This window comes from Aedes aegypti, chromosome 2, assembly GCF_002204515.2.
Source record: "Aedes aegypti strain LVP_AGWG chromosome 2, AaegL5.0 Primary Assembly, whole genome shotgun sequence".
NCBI lineage: Eukaryota > Metazoa > Arthropoda > Insecta > Diptera > Culicidae > Aedes > Aedes aegypti.
The window spans coordinates 371,122,910-371,143,489 of record NC_035108.1 but is presented as its reverse complement, the minus strand read 5'-3'; the positions used below and the strand labels follow the sequence as shown (position 1 = coordinate 371,143,489).

Here is a 20,580-nt window from a genome sequence, read left to right as displayed (position 1 = left end):
ACTGATCCGAATACATAAAGTTTTGTATACACTTGACTGTAAGATGGTACTCTTAAATTTTGAAAGAAATTGAAACCATCGCATTATAAATCTACACTTGCATGAGTGTACAAGGCACACTTTACACAACCTTATGAAAAACAAAGGTCGTTGTGCGCAATTTAGTAGGTTCAACTTATTCAATAGGATTATGATGAATAGCTAAATGTCAAATAAAAGGTTAAAGGTGATTACAGAACAAAGCCACACAAGCACAAGGCTTGAGAACCAAACAGCGCTCCGCGTTGAAAATTCATCCCATTCCCATTTATCTTCGTTTTATAATCACCTTAATAACAGTTATCTATTTAGGATTCTATTGAGTCTTGAGCAAAAAACCGTCATAGATATGTAGCTAAATAACATGTAGCAAAATTGACATAAAAACATAATTTCGAAACTTATTCAGCTCAGTATTGCCCTCAGTTAAAAGTAATGAAATGTTTAGATTTCATTAAATTTGTTACATTAATTTAGGGTTTTGGAGAACTTTTATGGCTTGTCTGATGAGTTATCCACCTAGGACTTCTTTAAATAAAATAATGAAACTCGAATATTTAAATTTTTCATTGATAGAATATTTAGAGGCAAATATTTTCTGAAAGGTTAGACTATGAACTTAAACCCTACAATGGAAAATATAAGTTTCATTAAAGTTTGATAATGTCGTGGTTCCAGGTATGCGTGCGTATTCTATTGAGAAGACTGTACAATGAAGTTCTATAGTAAATAGAGTGAAGTCTCCGGTAAACAATCACACATGTTCTGAATAACGAGAAATTTATCTCAAACAATTCATTTTATAATAAAAAAATGTGTTGGACTTTAGTCGCGAAATTTTGTTTTCTAGCCCATAGTGGCAGCATGGTTTAAAATTCTCATCTCGAGATACCATTTCTGACATCTCTGTTCCGCACTCGAACCAGTCTGCCGCCCTAGACCAGAAGTTCAGCTGTACCGAGTCGTCCATTCCCATACGGACACAATAGAAGAGGTCTCGCATTTGGCATCGCGCCGTCGTCGTCGCACAGTCCTATTTTTATCCCGAACGACTACGACGACGACGACTTTTCTGCAAATCCCTCTCACTCTGTGCCGCACCAACCAACCCGGCAGGCAAAAAGTCGAACAAAAATTCGAACGAAAAACGAGAAAATGTAAAGTTTATTCTGGGTTGGATTTCATGCCGCGGCCGGCATAAGCACGCGGATTAGCCGGTAGCCTATCTATCCCGCGACTTGGACCACCCCTCAGCGTAGACGCCGTTCCCCGCCTTGCCCGGTCGGTGTGGTCGTAGACCTGCCTATGGTTGCCCCTATGCCTGTCAAGAGCGGATTGACTCGAATTTTGGTACGCGATGCGCAGCTGTAGATGACAAAAATAATCAGACACTGCGATCGGAATACCAATTGCCCGGTACGGATCGACCGCACGGCTGCCCGAGATGCACTTGTACTAGAACAGTGGTTCCCAACATTACAAAATTCATGTAACCAAGTTGAACAGACTGAACATTCCAGCATGGATTAATATCTTCAGCTATTACATTATTAAGCAATAAGTTTGACACATTTTTGTTTCAAATATTTGTTAAATCTAGCTAAATGGGTTGAATTTTATCCGTAAATTTATCTATTTCCATCTTATCTTAAAGCCATTTACAGATCACTTCAAATATTCAAAGTATATTTGGATTCACCTTTTTTGAAATTTCCCGAAAAATTCCAATGGTCCAGTACGAAGCAATCCTTTTTTAAATTACTGAAAGTTCTGTTTTTGTTAACACATATATGCATTAAAAAGGGTACATGGACATTGACTTGTAATTATTTACAACGAGTGAAAATCTTTACCATATTTAGTTGTAAGGATAATATACGGACACTCTGTATACTATATCAACTTGAATTACATTCTTTCTAGTTCTTTCCAGTAAATCTTAATAGATTTGAAAAAATGAACAAATAAGTTAATTAATACCGAATTCAATTCTTCTACAATTTGTATCCTTCGACTGATACTTGTATTTCGAGCTCAACTGTAAAGCCGTCTTCAGTATCGAGTACTAGACTCGAGTACACGACACTGAGGACGGCCTTACAGTAGAAGTCGAAATACGCCTATCTGTCAATGCATACAAATTCTATTGGAAGTAAATGATATAATACTAAATTCAATTTTCATTCACTTTTAGTTAATTGACATAAGTAACATTATTTTTTTTTTGAAGTTTGAAATATATAGATTCAACGATATTAAAAACCCTCACTTATTTGGCGTCACGCCCCCTCCCCAGAAGTGTTCACAGGAGTCCGGGGACCACCGGTTGAGAAAGGCTGCACTAGGCAGAGAGGTGCGTGCCATCATCATTGGTGCCATCACGATTGTAGTTGAGGCACAGGTATCTGATTGACCACCGTCGTCGTCGTCGTCGTCTGGAGATGAATGACGTGACGCTGGAAGAGCAGTTGTTCGCTTTTGTGTACCGATCGCTATCGTGGTTGTTGGATTAGTACGGAAGCTGACACAGGTTGAGATCTGTTTTGGGCAGCGAGGGTTTTCGGCGAACAAAAGCGGTACCTACCGACGTTTTAGAAGTACCAAAAGTTCCTCCGTTTGTCGAATCTTTGGATAAGCGTGTGGGCCTTTTATTGAACACATATATATAGTAGGGTGGCTGATCCAGTGGTAGCGTGTGTTCTAATAATAGTGGTATTGCGGTGTCAAGCGAGTTAAGGGTAGTTTTGATTTTTATGTGTATTTTTCTAACACAGGACTTGTTAAAATGATATGAATGTGTAAAAAACAATTAACTTTTTTACTCTTTTGCACCAGTAATAGTGGGGCGTTCCTATAATAGTGAGTTTCAATGGGAAGTCAATGTGAACCACTATTACTGGAATCATTCTAAGATTATTTTAGAAAGGCTTTCGAATGACGTATTCACTTATGAAAAACGAGCTTCCGTTATTTTCTGGCGATTTTTCATTCCTCAACACGTTACTATTGTCTCTATCGCTGACACAAATGCTCTTTGTCTACCAGTACCTTCTACGTCAAACGTGAATTATTTGTTTTCAATTATTTTGTTTGCTTAAGTAGTTGCATATGAAAAATGTCTTGATCTTGAGGTTTTCAAAATGATAAAGCTTTCGAGAATTCACACATGACCAAATAGGGAATCACTATAGCCATATTTGGTACACTTTCCCTAACTGCACAAGAAACAAACGGATGGTGCTCGGGATTCGTTACAACCTCAGTGTACAAGTATATAAGTTTCCAATCATTGTACTAAGTAATAGCGGCGTCGGCTGCGTCAGAATGCAAGTTATTTAGAAAAAAAGAAAATGTTAATGTGTCCATCGCTTTATGGAAGCTGTTAAGTTCTCTGCAATCTCCACGATAAAGTTTGGAAAAATGGAAAGGGTTGAATTATACAATTAGTCTTGATGAACGACACGCTCAACTAAAAGGCTTCAATAGCCATGCATACACGGCACATCATCATACATCCCTAAAACATAGTAAATTCAATTAAGGTGCGTAAATCTGGAAAGTCATCCATCAGTCTGTAAAAAACATAACTGAACATACAATATGTCGTAACCTTTGGTGACGAACTATTCAAGAAATAAGGTCACAAAAGCTTTTTTTACAGTTCGCCGCAAGCGTTGAAATTTTGATAAAAATCTTGCCGCCGCTCGTTGGGTGTGATTCATGAAGGCTCATACTGCTCATAAATACATATTTGTAACGTTTGATTTTTTTTTGTCGATTTCTAGTTGATACCGCTCAGTGCCTGATAAAATAGTAAAAGCTGTCTAACAACTTGATCCAACCAGTAAGTTTTTTTTCTTGAAAATTGAGAAAAAAAAAACTACCAAGTTGTTTTTACGAATCGTAACCGCATAACAGTCACACTGGGAATATTTACGGGCTGTATGACGTACTGACACTAACATTTTTATCAAATAAAAAAATTGGCTGTTCACCTCACATGTCAAATGAGCTGTGGCAGACTTGAAGTTTTTATAGCTGTAGTTGAATTTAAGGTGTATGTTTAAAATTTAAGATCTTCTCAATACGGATTCAAATACACGCCTCAGGCGTTTTATTTTAAAGGCCAATTTTTGTCGTATGTTACAAATATTCAGTTGTGGGCAGTATAACGGTTTTCAAGAAACGCAGCCATGGATTGCATCAGTTACGGTGATTTTTCAGTTAGTATGTAACCTTTAAATGTCATTATATAATACAGAGTAGCATAAACCTATATTAACGAACAGGAGACTGCGGGATGTTGCTGACCGCTTCAAGAGTTTAAATTGCAATTGATAAATCGAGTAATTCGGGGCCAAAATTAACAAGTGGGTCCTTTTCAGCACACGAAAATGAAACTCTGGCAACACTGTATGGATTATTAGGTCAGCTGTTCATAGATATAAACATATACAATTTATTAAACAGGGTGTCGACTCAATTTGTAAAATAAAATTCCCTGACTTTCCCTGACCTTCCACTTGTTTTCCAGAAAAATTCCAGGCTATTCAAATTGATTAATTTAAACAAAAATGAGATTCGTACAAGAAGATACATATCCTACTACCAAGATGTATACACCAGAGACTCGCAAGATGTATACACCAGAGACGCATTTGCTCAGATCATGTTCTTGTTTTTCATGTTCTTAGCCACGGTTTACAATATTGATAAGTTTATATCTTCCGAAAATTGACAGATAATTGAAGACGTCATTCCTGTCCACCTCGAACAAATTCGTTGAAAAAATGATCTAGTGATCCTGATCGTATATGCTACGATAGGAATGACGTCACATGTTTACAATCAAATTTGATGTTTACACAAGTAAAAAGACTACCTTGTCTGTGTATGCCGTGTTCTTAGCCATTGAACGCGTGAGCATGAGCAAAGCTTACATTTGCTGTAACTTATTACATGCTTTGCAGAAATCACAAAAAATATGGAAACAACGTGATGAATATAATGATGCAAATCCAGCATGCTTGATTGTAACGCGTTTTTTTTTTTTTTTTGAATATAGGTACCATTGATATCTATATTTTTCAATTTATTGCTCATGTTCTGAACACGCCGGAAACTGTATTCTGTTCAAGAGCCAAGCTGTTCTGTTCTGTTCAAAATGCATTTGTAGACTGATTTTTCTCACCGAACCTTGACATTTTTCTAAAATTCTTACCAAAATTGACAATGCCAAGCGCTCAGCAAACATAACTTTCGACGAGATCTCAGTAAGTCAGGTATATTTTTGCTGAGATTCTGGAAAAATTTTGCGAAACTCAACTAACAAATGTATTTTTTTTGACGAAAGTTAGTTCAAATAATTACTGAGCACACGGAATTACTGAACGAGTTAGTGTGTACAGTTTATGAATTGCTTCAAGGAATTGAACAAAGATATCTAAAGAAATTATACGTTTTTACAAGGTTTTCCTTTACTGCTTCTTTGAGAACTCTTCTAAGATTTACCCTAGAAGCTCCGCAACCCAAACTCAAAGCTTTCTCTAAGAATTTTAGTAATCACGCCTCCAGGTTTCTCTAAACATTGTTAGAGAATTCATTTTTGTATTAAATTTGTTAAAGAACAGCGTGCCTCCAGCAATACTCAAAGAAATTCCTCTAGGAATTCTTCTATGAGTATATCCAAGTAATCTCATGAAATTTCAATGGAATATCTTGCAGATGCCTTGAAATAAAATGTCTGCTTTCTGAATTTTAAGGCGTCGACAGAATTTCTGGAGCATTGCCTGAGTATATTCTTTCTAAGAAAAAAAGAACTGGACAATGTCCAGTGGACATACTTATGATAAAACTCCTGATAAAAATAAACTTTAAATAACTCTAGGAGATAAACACAATTTTAAAAATTTATGAATAATAAAAAAATATAGTTACTAGTATATTTAACAGTAATGTGCCGTATGACGTCCACATAAGTATGATGTAGTATGAAAGCATCAAGATATGCAATTTCACAACAAATATAACATGAATGAAATTATGTGAAATTCATTCGAAAAAATGAACCACTGTCAAAATCACACCACAAATTTCAGGAACACAACTCTAGAAAACCAAACCAAAGCTCTGAACACTGAGCTGAAAAATGTATCTATTGATCACTACCAGCGAGTAAAAAACGATTTTATTTTTCAAAGTGAGTACCGTAAAATGGGGTGTTAAGGACTCGTGGGGTTTTAAGGGTTTGACTTCTCTATCAAGTTTGACAAATCACAAGAACGTCAAATGTCGATATATCAGTCATCTGAATTGCGTCATTTGTTCGGAAGATTTTGGGCTGCATTATGCGATAGGGGATGTCTATTAAAATAAAGTATTGTGGATTCTAGTTCTTGAAAACGTTTAAAAACATTTTTGTTCAAATTTCATAGGCTAAATACATTCAACTACAATATTAGGAAAAATATGTGAGTAACTTAGAAGACAAGAATATTTGATTGAGATCATAACGCAGACAAAAACATTTGAAAATTTTATTTAGTTTTCGACTTTTAATAATTTTTATGGAAAAAGTCTCGTTTTGAAAATAAGTGGGGTGTTAAGGGATTATCTTTTCTACTTTTTCCAAGTTACTAAACGCATAAGATTTATACCGTAATATATTCCAATATACTTTTGGCTTGTTCCGTGAAGTAAAACTACATTGTAAAAGTAAAAGGGTCTAGCACCAAAAATGTCGAAAATCGGCAGAACTGGTAATCTTGACAACAACGTATTAAAGTAAATATGGGATTTTTCTTGATACTATTTTCAAAACTTATTCGATCACACTGGTAAATATTTTGGAAAGTTGAAATGATTATTTTATTTGAAAATGGTTTTGAAGTCATTGATTCTTTTAGTAGTAATGCTAAGAAGTGGTTGACAATAATAATATTTTGTCATTTCTGAGCTCTTTTTGAGGAACTTCGCAGCCTCATTGGGCACAAAACGCAGTGTTATAAAAGTGTGCGTTATATTTCCGCTCCATACTGGAACACTTTTCTTCAGTATTTTGCCAACCATGCCACTGGGTGTTGCATGCAAATAACGTTGTTTAGTGTGGTGTTTTATTTAAAGGCCAAATTGGCCATATTTCCTATTAAAACTAAAAGCTTGTTGAAATTATCCTTATATGACAGTTTTTTACGAAGTTGCTCGTCATAGCTTATAGGATTCGTGAACTGCCAATTCATAGGTTATGATCCTGTTGCATATAAGTATAAAATCATTTCAAAACATTTTACGACATCTTGATCGTTCCCAAATAGAATTAATAACTATGAATGATTTAGCTGTTAAAATAAGACTATTTGCATTTGCAGGAGTCCTAGGTTCAATAATCTGATTAAGGCTGAACATAATATATGAAATTGAATGAAAGCATCAAAGTTATTGACCAAAAAAAGATACTGTTTCGTTGTTGGCAATATATGGTTTTATTTACGAACCTCAAATTGCTTAACACCCCATTTAGCATTTCCGTCAAAAATCGCACTTTTTCATGATTATCTCAGCAATCTGTCATAGGATCCTCATAATTGTATTTTGCTTTTGATATACACGACGAGAGAATGGTAGGGCTCTCCTTTGTTCAATTATTTACTAGAAACTGCTTGAAATTCGAGTTTTTTTTCATCCCTTAACACCCCATATTACGGTAGTTATTTCATTCACTAGATTTGTGCTCATGAAAGATTGATATACGGCTTTTATTCATCAGCATTTAAACACGAGATTAGTATTTCTCTATATGATAAACTTTCCGTAACTCGATATTAAAGGGATCATCAAGTTAGGGAGGTATCGAGTTACAGGGCACAAAACCAGTGCAACTAGACCATCGAGGTAGCCATGAAAAACAACTTTTAAAATGGTTCTCAAATTCGATATCGAGATACAAGTAAGGGAGAAATACTGTATAACGTTTTACTTCGATATTTTGAGCAAATTCGTAAGGATTAACATGCCTTGATAGCTTGAATTCCATTTTAATCTCAAGATTTTGAGCGAATTACGCGGAAATAGTCAAGGAGTAAATCTAGCAAAACTTCTTCTTCTTATTGGCATTAACGTCCTCACTGGGACAGAGCCTGCTTCTCAGCTTAGAGTTCTTATGAACACTTCCACAGTTATTAACTGAGAGCTTTCTTTGCCGAAGTTGCCATTTTCGCATTCGTATATCGTGTGGCAGGTACGATTATAGTTTATGCCCAGGGAAGTCAAGCATTGCTTTGCTTTGTAGTCGCGGACTTTAACCACTCGTAGAATATGAAGAAGGTTACATTTTACTTAATTATGCATATAAGCGTTTTTTCAATGATGATTTTGAAAGATTGATTCCCATTTTTTCAAAAATCGTATTCATAGCATGTAAGAAATGATAGTAATTCTTGTATGAGGTTTGATATTTTTTCCCTGACCTCTAGTGAAATTCCCTGACATTCCCTGACTTTCCAGGTCAAAAATTGAATTCCCTGACATTCCCTGACTTTCCAGGTTTTTTTCCAGGTAGTCGACACCCTGTTAAAGTATTATGTAGTTATAAATGTAGTTATATTTAGGGTCATTCTGATCTTATATTTGAAAAAAGTTTGTGTGGTTCGACAATGGATAAAAAGTCTAAGAAGCTCTAGTAACTTTCTGAGTATAATATTATGATTGTATGATACATTTGGGTTGATGTAGAAAATAAGTGCTTTTAGTAGAAGACAGTTTTGTTGCTACATCAGCTTTGGGGCAAAAATTCGCACTAGGTTTTCTAAGCAACAACTTTAACTACTTAATTTTAAAATATAAATGTTAAAAAATGTATTTGAAATGAATGAAATACGTGAAATAACACTCAAAATATTAGACAACAGATTTTAACTCAAAAATAATTCTCAATGCTCTTACCAAATAAGAAAGTATTATTTCAAGAAAAATTATATTTTCTTCTCATTACAAAGCTGTTTGTTATACTTTAGCTAGTATTTTGAATTCACTTTACTCTTTTGCTCATCATGCGACCTTCCATAACTAAGTTGGTAATTGAGCGTGAATTTGATTTTTTGTACTTTTTTGTTCACTTTTGTGTACCCTATCGACTTCGAAAAGTTAAGTGCGAAGCTTAGCCCAGTTATACTCTAACCAATCACTAGTACTGCCTTAGTTGCGTCGTTTACGATCAGCAAGGCATTGACGTAGCTGGGATTTTTTTTCTGGAGAGAGCCTCGAAAATCTTCGAAAGCCAGAGAAGTTTTCAGAACATTTCTCCAGAAAGGTTCTCTACGTACTTATTACATATAAATTATAATTTTTAGTTTTTTGATGTCATCCAGTTGTTCATTAATAATAAGGGAATTAAAAAAAAGTACAAAAAATTCTAAGAGTCTCACCAAAATTGTTTTCAAGATCACCAAGCAAGGATTTTCACACAAATTCTTCAGAGAGTTCACCAACAGTTTTTCCAAATTTGCTCACGAGGTACTTCCTGAAGTTTTTCGTCAGATTACTTCAACAAATTTTCCAGAAATTGCTTGAAAAATTCGCGGTAAAAATATCCAGCACTTCTTAAAAAAATATACAATTATTCTTACAGGATTCCTCCTAATACTCCACAAGATTTTCATAAGCAATTAAACAGGATTCAATTAGGAAAATGTTCTTAGCGTTTTCTCATAGAAGTTCTCCACAAATCTATTTGTATTTTTTCACAAAAAATTCTTTAATATTTCTCTACAGATCAAATTGAAAACAAGAAAATTAAAAACAAAATCAAACATTCCTATAAAATTTTTAGCGGAAAACGTTAAACTGTTTTCGAAAACTCTCCCACGTAAATACTCACAATTTTCCTGAGCAAATTGTTCAGGGATTTCTTCAGAGAATTTCATTATTGTTTCCCTTAGGATGTCGTCTTAGGTTTCTTTCGAAAAATTCACATGAGATTTATCCTAGTATTATCCCGAGATTTTGTTTTCTTCAACCGCACTAAGATTGATTTTTAGAGATTTTTTTCAATAATTTTTTCAACTGAGTAATTCCAAGCAACAGCACCAAAATTTGGTAAATTTTTTAATTCATTTTTTTCTATTGAGCTGAAACTTTGCACAGTTTTCCAGTTCCATCTAAATCGTCATTTTCCGATATTAAATCTTCAAGTTGAGTCACGACTAACTTTTCAAAAGGGTGTGAAGGGTGTGAAAATGGTTCAAAAATATTCAAAAAGCTGCACAGCAAAAACGGTTCGTTCGATTGTTAGACAACTAAAGAAACAAAGTTAGACAACTAAATAAAGATTCCAAAAAAATACACACAGTAAAAAATTTTATTTTTTTTGCATTAAAAAACATCATTTTTGACACAAAAAAAAACCCTATCGGAATACCAACGTAATTTTTTGAGGGAAAACGGTCCATTATATTAGCTATCTACCATAAAAATTTGGTGATGGTAAACCAATAAACAAAAAAGTTATGACATTTCAAACATGTCACAATTTTCACATTTAGTAGAAAAAAAAAATTTTTTTTCGGTGTAAATTATTACGGGAACCGCAGTTTGTTGCTGATTTTATTGTTAAGGGCCTTGCGTGAATTAAACAAGTCGTTTTCATGTATTCATTAGTATTATGTATATTATATGTATAAATATTATATGTATATGTATATATGTATAAATTAAAATGAATTAACACATTACACGAAAATAAATTTTTTTTACCAGGATATTTTTTTTAGAGTATGATCGATGAGTTTCTAAGTGTTATATACAAACTTTAAAAGTTTTGGATTTGGGTATGCGTTATGAGATCATGAAAACATTTTATTAATACTTATTTATTTATTTATTGTTATTCAATTTTTTTACAATATCGAACAGTTTTGCATCATTATCAGTACAGTTCGAGTATAGTTTTGCTTTAATTTTATTTTCTGACAATGGAATAAAACAGTGAAATTTTTGGGTTCCTTGGATCGTTTTCGCGTTATTATATTGCTCGCTGAGCTCTGATGCCGTTAATTCGTACTCTTCATTAGTAGTAAAACAAAATGATAATTTTGTTAAATCTTCTTCTTTTCTGCGATTCACCCAATCAAATAGTTCTTTTGCAGTTTTAATTGGATGCTCACGTTCTTTGGCTAAACTTGCTCTTGTGGCCATGCGCTTTATGGTTCCTCCAATAGCATCACAAGGACCTTTGCCATGTGACGTAGCAAAGAAATGCCATTCTGCATCATTTGATTTAAATTGACATAGGCTCGAAAAATTCTTACGGTTTTTGTACTGCGATGCTGCTTCATCAGACATGAAATATATCTTTCTGATTTCTTTATCCTTATCAACGCGTAAAAAGTTAATCATTTTGGCAATGAACAAATTTACAGATACTGAGTCGTGTCTTAAATCTTCGGAAATTACAATAAAACTAAAATGTTCAATTTGCGAACTTCCATTGAAATAAATAACGAATGGATGAATTGTAGCTTGTTGTACGTTCCAGTGATGGGACTGCACTTCATCTTGCAATACAAAGCTATAGTTTTCAGAAAAATCACAAATGACTAAAAATTCACCATCTTGTAATGTATTTTTCGTATTTTTTAAAAAGCGGGATTGCTCTGTTTTAATAAAGTCGTGAGGAATTAAACTTTCTAATTTCAAGCAAAAAAATGACACAAACTCACCTACAGGTTTTACAATAGTTTCTAGGTCACACCTATCCGTGGTCACCCATTGCTCAAATGATAACTGATCAATATAATTTTCTTCAAACTCAGCGAATAAAGTATTTTCCAATGATGAAGAATCTGGACAATCCGAACAAGATCGTAGATAGCAATTTGATGTTGTATTTTCACACAAAAGACTACCAGTTAACATTTTAATATCCTCTGATAAATTGATTCTTTTCAAACTATGTAAGATTAGGTTAATATTTTCGTGTGTTGTGCACACACAAACATTGCTTGACGCTTTCCATCTTTTTTACAGATACATAATCTTTTTGGCCAGGCATAGCTCTACTTACTTCATCGTCTTCAAAATATTGAATTATTTTTTCTTTTGTCTCATCTGTTAATGAAGTACTCGACCTAGCATTTTTGGTTGCAAGACAGTTATTTTTGAATTGTTTTGCCTCTTTTGCTGTATTTCTATTGGTTTTGAACTCATCAATGGCGTCTTGAATAGACCACGAGCTTGGCAGCATCGACAAAATCAATAATTTTTCTTTCCTTGTCGTGGCTAGATTCGAGAACCTTTCCTTTATATTCATAATTACCTCATCGTAGTCTGTATTTTCCACATCCTCAGGTCCTAATTTAAAGAGGTTTCTTCGTACAGCTTCGTTGATTTCACGGTATTTTTTTCTCGGGATAATTGACGTAACCCATCTTCGTCCATTTAATCGGAGTCACTTTTATTCCAGCTATCCCTTCGTTGAAGCGTTCGATGTTGACCTTCTGGATGCACTCATCTTCTGATTGATTTGTTGAAACAGATGTCGCTGATGGTACCGTGGCAAGACTATCTGCACTTGGTACTTCTGGTAACTCCTCAGTTGTTGTCGGTGCATCTAATAATTCCTCAGTTGTTGTTGTTTTCGAACTTCCTGCAACCTGATCCACCGATGATGTACAGATTGCCCGTTTGTCAACGTTTAAACGGCAGGACGTACAAATGCGTAAATTTGTATTCAATGTAGACATTGGAGCATAACCAGCCGCTTTCAGTTTATCTATGAAACCAGCGCCGAGAAAACCGACCTGCTTTACGTATACTAGATCACCTGGGTATAGACCCGCCTTGTTCTCTACGAGATAAACTTTTTGCAGGTAAACTAGTCGTATACCTGTATAGAAAACTTTTTTTGTAGCTTTTGTCTTCAATATAAGATTTCTTATAGGTTTCTTTTATCAAAAGGTTTCATCACTATTGAGAGAATTTTTCTTCAGTTACGTACAATAAAAAATATGACACTATCAAGACTTTAGATCACAACACTGGATCGCGTCTAACTTTCTAATAGATGCTATAATAGTTATGAATAATTAAATAAAATATCATGAAAACAACTTGTTAACCTCATGTGGTACCCTTAACAAAAAAATCAGCAACAAACTGCGGTCCTAAAAAAAATAACCAATGAAAAGAAAAAAAAAGTCAAATTTGTGAAATATTTGAAATGTCATAACTTTTTTGTTGATTGGCTTACCATCTCCAAATTTTTATGGTAGATAGCTAATATAATGGACCGTTTTCCCTCAAAAAATTACGTTGGTATTCCGATAGGGTTTTGAGATATTTGAGTTTTTGTGACAAAAATGATGTTTTTAATGCAAAAATTTTTTTTTACTGTGTGTATTTTTTTTGGAATCTTTATTTAGTTGTCTAACTTTGTTTTTTTAGTTGTCTAACAATCGAACGAACCGTTTTTGCTGTGCAGCTTTTTGAATATTTTTGAACCATTTTCACATACACCCTTTTGAAAAGTTAGTCGTGACTCAACTTGAAGATTTGATATCGGAAAATGACGATTTAGATGGAACTGAAAAACTGTGCAAAGTTTCAGATATTTTTGAAATGGTCGATCAGAATCGACTTGCATGCCTCCGTGGAATCCCTCAACTGTTATACTAAAATATTTTCAATACAGTTTTGAACTCCTCGAAAAAATTATCCAGAAATTCCGTCAGCCTTCAATCAGTTTTAGGTTTTAGAAACCACTCAATTGTTTTATGAATGTTTTTTTTTCCGAGATTTTTTTCATAAATAACATCTAGAAATCTATCTACTCTTCATTGTTGGTTCAAAAACTAAAGAAATATTTTGAGGCAGATCATTCTTTATGAATATCTTGATAAATCCATTGTATCTTCCCAGCTATTTTGCTAAATGCTTCTCCGCAAATTTCTACCTGCTGATTTCAGAAACAAACATTTTCTTTTTTTTTACAAAATTTCCTCTAAAGATTCAAAAGTATAAGACATACCAAAAACATTTTTATAGGTGATTCTTGGAAATATTTCTGAAAGATTCATGATAAACTTCGAAAGAATTTGTAAATAATTTTGTGTGGAAACTATTTCAAGGAATTCACAGGGAAATATCTTAGTATAAAACTCGATAAAATCAATTATTTTTTGGAGACATTTTGGAACTTTTGATAAGTTTAGGTAAATTTGTATTGTATCCCGGGACATGTTCTGGAATCAATTTGTGGATAAAAAGTAGATATATACAGCCATTCCATGAAAACCGATCTATTGGGTCTCCGAATTATTTGCTATTTTGTTCCTTATCCGAAATAAGGATACACGTATTTTTGGATTTTTGATTAGGGTGACCATTTCCGAAATAGGGTGACCAGAAAAATCGCGATTTTGCAAAATTTTTATTTTTAAAAAAATTATAACTTTTGAACCGTTTGACCGATTTTCAATCTTTTTGGACGAAATGAAGGCTAAAGATTTTGAATTTTCAGGAAAAATATAAATATAATGTCAAATTTTCAGTGATGTATGTTTTTTAGTTTTTGAGATAATTTTTTGAAAATAAAAAATCATTAAAAAATCGGCACACACTGTAGATCTCAGCGCATTAGATATGTAATGTTTAAAAAAAATCATAACTTTTGAACAGCTTAACCGATTTCCAATATTTTTGTATGGAATGAAAGCTTAAAATTTCAACTATTCAGACAAAATTGAAAAATCTGATAAAAATATGTTTGAACGTGAAAAATATAAAAATTTCTAGTTTTTTTTAGAAATTTTCATATATTTTAATGTGAAATTTTTTTTTTCAAAGTTTTCCATTTTTTTCTATTTTTTTTTTGAAAAGTTGAGACCTTAAGCTTTCATTTCATAAAAAAAGATTGGAAATCGGTTGAGCTGTTCAAAAGTTATGATTTTTTTTTAACATTACAAATCTAATGCGCTGAGATCTACAGTGTGTGCCGATGAAAAATTACTGATTTTTTATTTTCAAAAAATTATATCTCAAAAACTAAAAAACATACATCACTGAAAATTTGACAGTTAACGTAAAATTTTCTGAACTTTTAAGAAAAAATGAGAGTAGCAATAGCCCCTTTGGTCCCGAGGCCTTCAAAACACGAAAAAACGGAAACTATTGAGTTTTTTCATGTAAAAAACACAATTTTCGTGAAATTTTATATTTTTCCCGAAAAATCAAAATCTTTAGCCTTCATTTCGTCCAAAAATATTGAAAATCGGTCAAACGGTTCAAAAGTTATCATTTTTTTGAAAATAAAAATTTTGCAAAATCGCGGGTTTTGGAAATGGTTACCCTAATCAAAAAATCCAAAAATACGTGTACCCTTATTTCGGATAAGGAACAAAATAGCAAATTTGCACGGAATTCGGAGACCCACTAGATCGGTTTTTCATGGAATGGCTGTATTAATAATAGTTGTTATCGTTGAGTATGAACAAATCTGACAATATTATTTGATTAATTTCCAAGAGATTTATAGCAAAAGTTCTGAAGCCCCCCCCCCCTACGATATTCCATGAGAAATTTGATTGTACTAAAACTCTTCAGGGAAAATAGAAGGGTGGCTTCAAAAACATTCCTACTAATCTGTTGGAAATTAGTCAAATATGTTTTATAATTTCTCAAAATTTAACATAATAAGTTACATTTGAAAAGTGTAGTTAAAAATTTTAAGTTTTAAATAAAAACTTTAAAGAACTGAAGCCAACGCACCAAGTTTCTGACATACATTTGAAAAAATAAACTAAGCCATGATGGAATTCTTTTAAAACATCTGTAATCAATCAATCCATTTTTTGCAAAACATTCCAACTATATATTCCCCAAGAAATTCCTAGCCCCTCTTTGTTCCTTCGCCAATTACACTTGGATTATGCCGTGTTTGGTTGGGTTTTTAACAACACATTAACAATACACTACAAAAAAAATTGGACATCTTAAAGGTCAAAACATATGTTGAATGCACAGCAATTTCCCCAAACATTAATGATTGCTAGTTCTCAAAGCCAGAAGCAGGCTCTGTCCTAATGAGGACGTAATGCCAAGAAGAAGAATATTTTTTTCCAAAGATTTATATATTCAACATTTTTCAAGCGGTATACAGTATTATCGTCGACCTGAACCCTTTATAAACCCGAAAAAAACGTTTAAATTGTAATAGTGATAGTACGAAAAGCTAAAAATTCTTGATTTTTTCAACGGTATAAGTCGTCAAAATTGCTTTAAACCCATTTTCGCTTAAACCACAAGTTTTTACTTTCACCCAACTGACCAAATCCGTAGAGAAAACCGCTCTAAGCCATTCAAACAATGAAACCTGCTCTCAAATCAAGCTGTTGCCACCAGGCATAACCAGGGATTTAATTTAAACGGAACACTTCATTTACCATCTAGGCAAAATGCGACATATCCCTCTCGGGGTGGCATAACCGCAATCAACGCTCTCACCTGCGAACGGTCGAATTACAAACGAACAAAAAAAAAAACAGACCTGTTCAAACGATTTGTCATCGACACTTACCTTTCTCATTGGCATGATGAGCGTACTGGTGGACACCACGTTGGTGGCCGTCTTCTGCGACTGTGGCGGCATTCCCGGCTGCTGTGGAGCCGGTTGCTGTTGCCGCATCGGAACCATGGCCCCAATGGCCCCATTCAAACCGAGCGCGGTCAGCTGCTGGGTCTGGGTCTGGGGCGTGCCGGGGATTGCCGACTGGGTGTGCTGTGGCTGCTGGGCGGTCGCAATCGGCTGCTGTCCGAGGTTCAGATGAGCCGCCGGATGGTGGGCCATGAAGCTACGTAGATTTAACGGGGTGAACATAGCGGCAGCGGCCGCTGGGTGTAGGGCCTGATGCTGCATGGCAGCAGCGGCTGCAACGGCCGCAGCCGGATTATGAAGGGCCGCTGCCGGATGGTGCTGGTGTAGCTGGTGCTGATGGTGATAAGACGCAGCCTGTTGGCTGGCTTGCTGTTGACCGGCGGTCTGAACCTGTGGCGGCGGCTGAACCGCTGCTGCCGCAATCTGAGGCTGATGGAAACCGGCCGTAGCCGGATTGAACGGAACAGCCATCATTTTCTGGAGGCCCATCCCCGGGACACCCCACGGTATATACCAGGAACCAGGATGGTGCTGCATCTTCGCTTTCTAAACTTACTACACTTGTTAATCACACTTTTTAATATTCCAATTGCTTCTTCGTTTAGCTATGCTTCTTCTCACACGATATCACTATCAATCATGCATACAAGGACCAAATCACAAGATAAAATCACTGCCAAAAACCCCACAACAGGTGGCATAGACGTGCAAAACTTTTGGCACTCTCTCGCAGTGCCCGCGGAATTCCTCTGCCTTGACGAACGACTGACCGGGGATATAAACAAAACCGACGATGAAACGGAACGAAAACTTCAAAAGGAAATCGGTCGTCACAAACTCACGCGCCTCGAAGCAAAATCACAAGCTATGAATCGAATACGATCGCTGATCGTCACGCCGCCTCCGAGACCGAAAGGCAACTAAAAGCCAAATAAATTAATCTCAAACATCAACGGGCAGCTCGAAGTCGGCTCCACCGCGCCAACTGCTGACGGAGGCCTCTTCTCTCGCGCGCGCTCACTCTCAGCAGTCTGAGACTCAGGTCCACTCACGCGAACCGCGAATTGATTGGTCGACGGTAGACACCGCTGATCCACTTCACGTGGAACTTCTTCACTCACGGGGGCTCTCTCCCGTTGGTCTACACTTCTTCAGTTGCGCGTTCGCCACAACCGTAGAGGTCCCTTGTTGGCCCTATTTCCCTGGACGCTCATCGGCGAAGTCGTGATGATAAGCGGAGGCCGATGCCGGCTTAACACTGAAAGTCCGGAGTCTGTCCGCCCCGATGTCGCACCGCCGATGACCTACGGCGCTGTTGCATAATCTTGCAATGACTCGTCGTTAATTATTCGTTATTTATCTTCGCTTAACTCGTAGTTCTTTTTAGTGACGGGTCTCGCGAGGGTCAACCGATGACGATGATGACGACGGTGACGGCCTGGGAGTAAATTAAATTAACAACACGTGTAGTGACACATACTCGTCGTCCACCGCTTCGGCGGGACGGAATAGTGGAGGACCGATAGTGGAGCTGTTCGCTATCATCAGAACCCGGCTAGCTGGTTGGCTGTTGTTGTAGTGCCAAATGTTGCCACAGCCATCACACGGTTGACGACAAGAAAGGCCATCATCGGTTCAAGTTCGGAAAATTGGGAAGATACAGAGAAGGGGAGAAAAAAGTATGGTGATATAATTAGTGTTGAGATTAATTAGTAAAACAGAAGTGGTTCTTGAGCTCTTTCCCTCCTCTAGTTGCTCTTCAAGGGGGGATATTGCTGAAGGCGTGCTCGCGCGGACGGTAGTATGCTCTTTGCTGAGTTGTTCTTTTGCTCGACGCTGTTGGGATGCTGGGCTGGGCTGCTGGTGGTGGTTGTGGTGGTGAGGAAGGCGCTGATGGTGCTGATGTACGACACGGCTAATAGGGGGAAGATGATAGTGATTGAAGTGAAGGCTTTGGGAAGAATAATTGGTGGCGATGGCAGAGAGATTTAGTGTCACTTTTCAGTTGATTTAGTTGTACATATTAACCTCGAAATGCTTCTGTTATTGCGGGAATGACTGATCATAAAATTGACGATAAATTGAAGAATAAAAAATGTTTCTATTAAAATTAATGCCGCTACATTGAATTTATATTTTGGAATTAAAGTTCTGAAATTACTCTCGGTGTTGATTAAACCTAAAATTAAGCGATACTTTTAGATGATATCATAATCATAAACAATCTTCTAGTGTTTTTTTTTATGTTTTACAAGGGGGAAATCTGCAAACAGATATCCTGAGAAGGTAACTCAGAAAATGCGGGGTTGATGACCCGCTAAAACCAGCTCATGCACTGCACTTGACACAGTCAAGTGGTGTACAGTGCATCGACATGACCCTTGGCCTACCCTTATCTTCCCGGGACCACCTTACGGTATTTCTTCGGGGAGAAACAATCTTCTAGTTTTTTATTTAGTAAATGTAACATTCAGTTTCAACTATAAAGTGCTATATTTTAACAAATACTCGTTTGACGACCTCAACCGTTTTCAGAATTCGTTATTCATTTTGATGTAACACGACACTTGAGACGATCGAAAAACGCGTACCGTATCTGTAAACGTTTTGTCTTTAGTGCATCCACCGAAACCTCTTGCAGAGTAGATTGTGTCTATTCTGCCCGCTCTAGAAGAAACTATGAAGTGTATAGTAGGGAAGTCCAGAATTCAAAAAGGTTTGAAAATTTAATCTCCCATATCTTCCTTACCATTATTACGATAAAAATAGTATTCTGTGAAATTCTCATTTTTTTGTAGAGATTTAAAGGTGAACCAAATAAGATGTAGATGATAATGATGATTGTAATGAAAATTTCACAGACGACTATTTTTATCATAAGGTTCTTACTATCCTTGATATGGGATATGGGAGTCTGGATTTTCAACCTTTTTTGAATTCTGAACTACCCCATTGCATAGTTGTGTCTCAAAAATAAAACAATACAACATTTATGAATGCCATATTGAGGTCAACTCTTCTAAATGAAAAAGGCTTCAACTAGAAAATTATTATATCATAACATTTTAGGATCAATGAAGGATTCCTAAATCGACCTTATTATTTGTCAATAAAAACAAATGAAGATTGAAAACATCTTTAACGTAATCGAACCCTCTGAACAGAATTCCAATAAAACATAATCAAAAAAGTACATATCAGTATCGTACTTTTTATTTCCGCCCTGATTTCTTACCTTTGATTCCACTTTTAGTCATCAAGAAAAAAAGTGGCAGTCCAAATATGCATATCTGTCAAAAGATAAAATCAGGACGTAAATTACAATGTACAATGCTCAAATCAACTTTTTTGATTCTCTTTATTGGAAACATGTTTGTGGTTGTTACTCTCATTGTGTCTCAACTATGTATTTGAAGTGAAGTTCATATAGGTAGTATTCGGATTTTCAGTTCAAAGTGACATTCACCTACATATATGATAAAAGAGTACACAACTTGCATTTGCAATATGCCTCTTTTAAAGTGACATATTTCTAGAAATTTTGCGTTTGTGAATATGAAGTACCGGGTGACAATCAAAAAATATTTTGAAGTTCTTGATTTATTAGGGCAGCTCCGGAGATGAAATTGATGAAATTGTATAAATTTGTTCATTGTATCATAGCTTTTTACAATAGAAATAATGAATAAAATTTGACAATGTAATAAACGGGAACAATAATTGACAATTTGTCGTTCAGAAATGCTGTTCAGTCATCATAAAAGCATAAACAAGAGCATATGTTATGGACAGGCATTTGCGCATGGAAAACAGCTTTTATAAATGCTTATTGAAGATGATTCAGCTTTTTTCGCTTTTTATGGGGAGCAATCAAGAAAAGTTTGGCATTTCAGGCG

General features: G+C 35.5%; 1 protein-coding gene across 3 annotated transcripts in view; it reads right to left on the bottom strand.

The window, feature by feature from the left end:
* LOC5569446 (RNA pseudouridylate synthase domain-containing protein 2) overlaps window positions 1-20,580 on the bottom strand; it is a 705,082-nt gene that overhangs the window by 448,828 nt on the left and 235,674 nt on the right. For 2 of the 3 annotated variants that reach the window (XM_021846703.1, XM_021846704.1), the window contains exon 2: window positions 16,607-18,251. The exons of the other annotated variant lie outside the window; for it this stretch is intronic. In XM_021846703.1, the coding sequence (XP_021702395.1) occupies window positions 16,607-17,221 (615 nt within the window). In that variant the 5' untranslated portion in view covers window positions 17,222-18,251. The remainder of the gene's footprint in view (window positions 1-16,606; window positions 18,252-20,580) is intronic. 3 annotated transcript variants of the gene reach the window in all.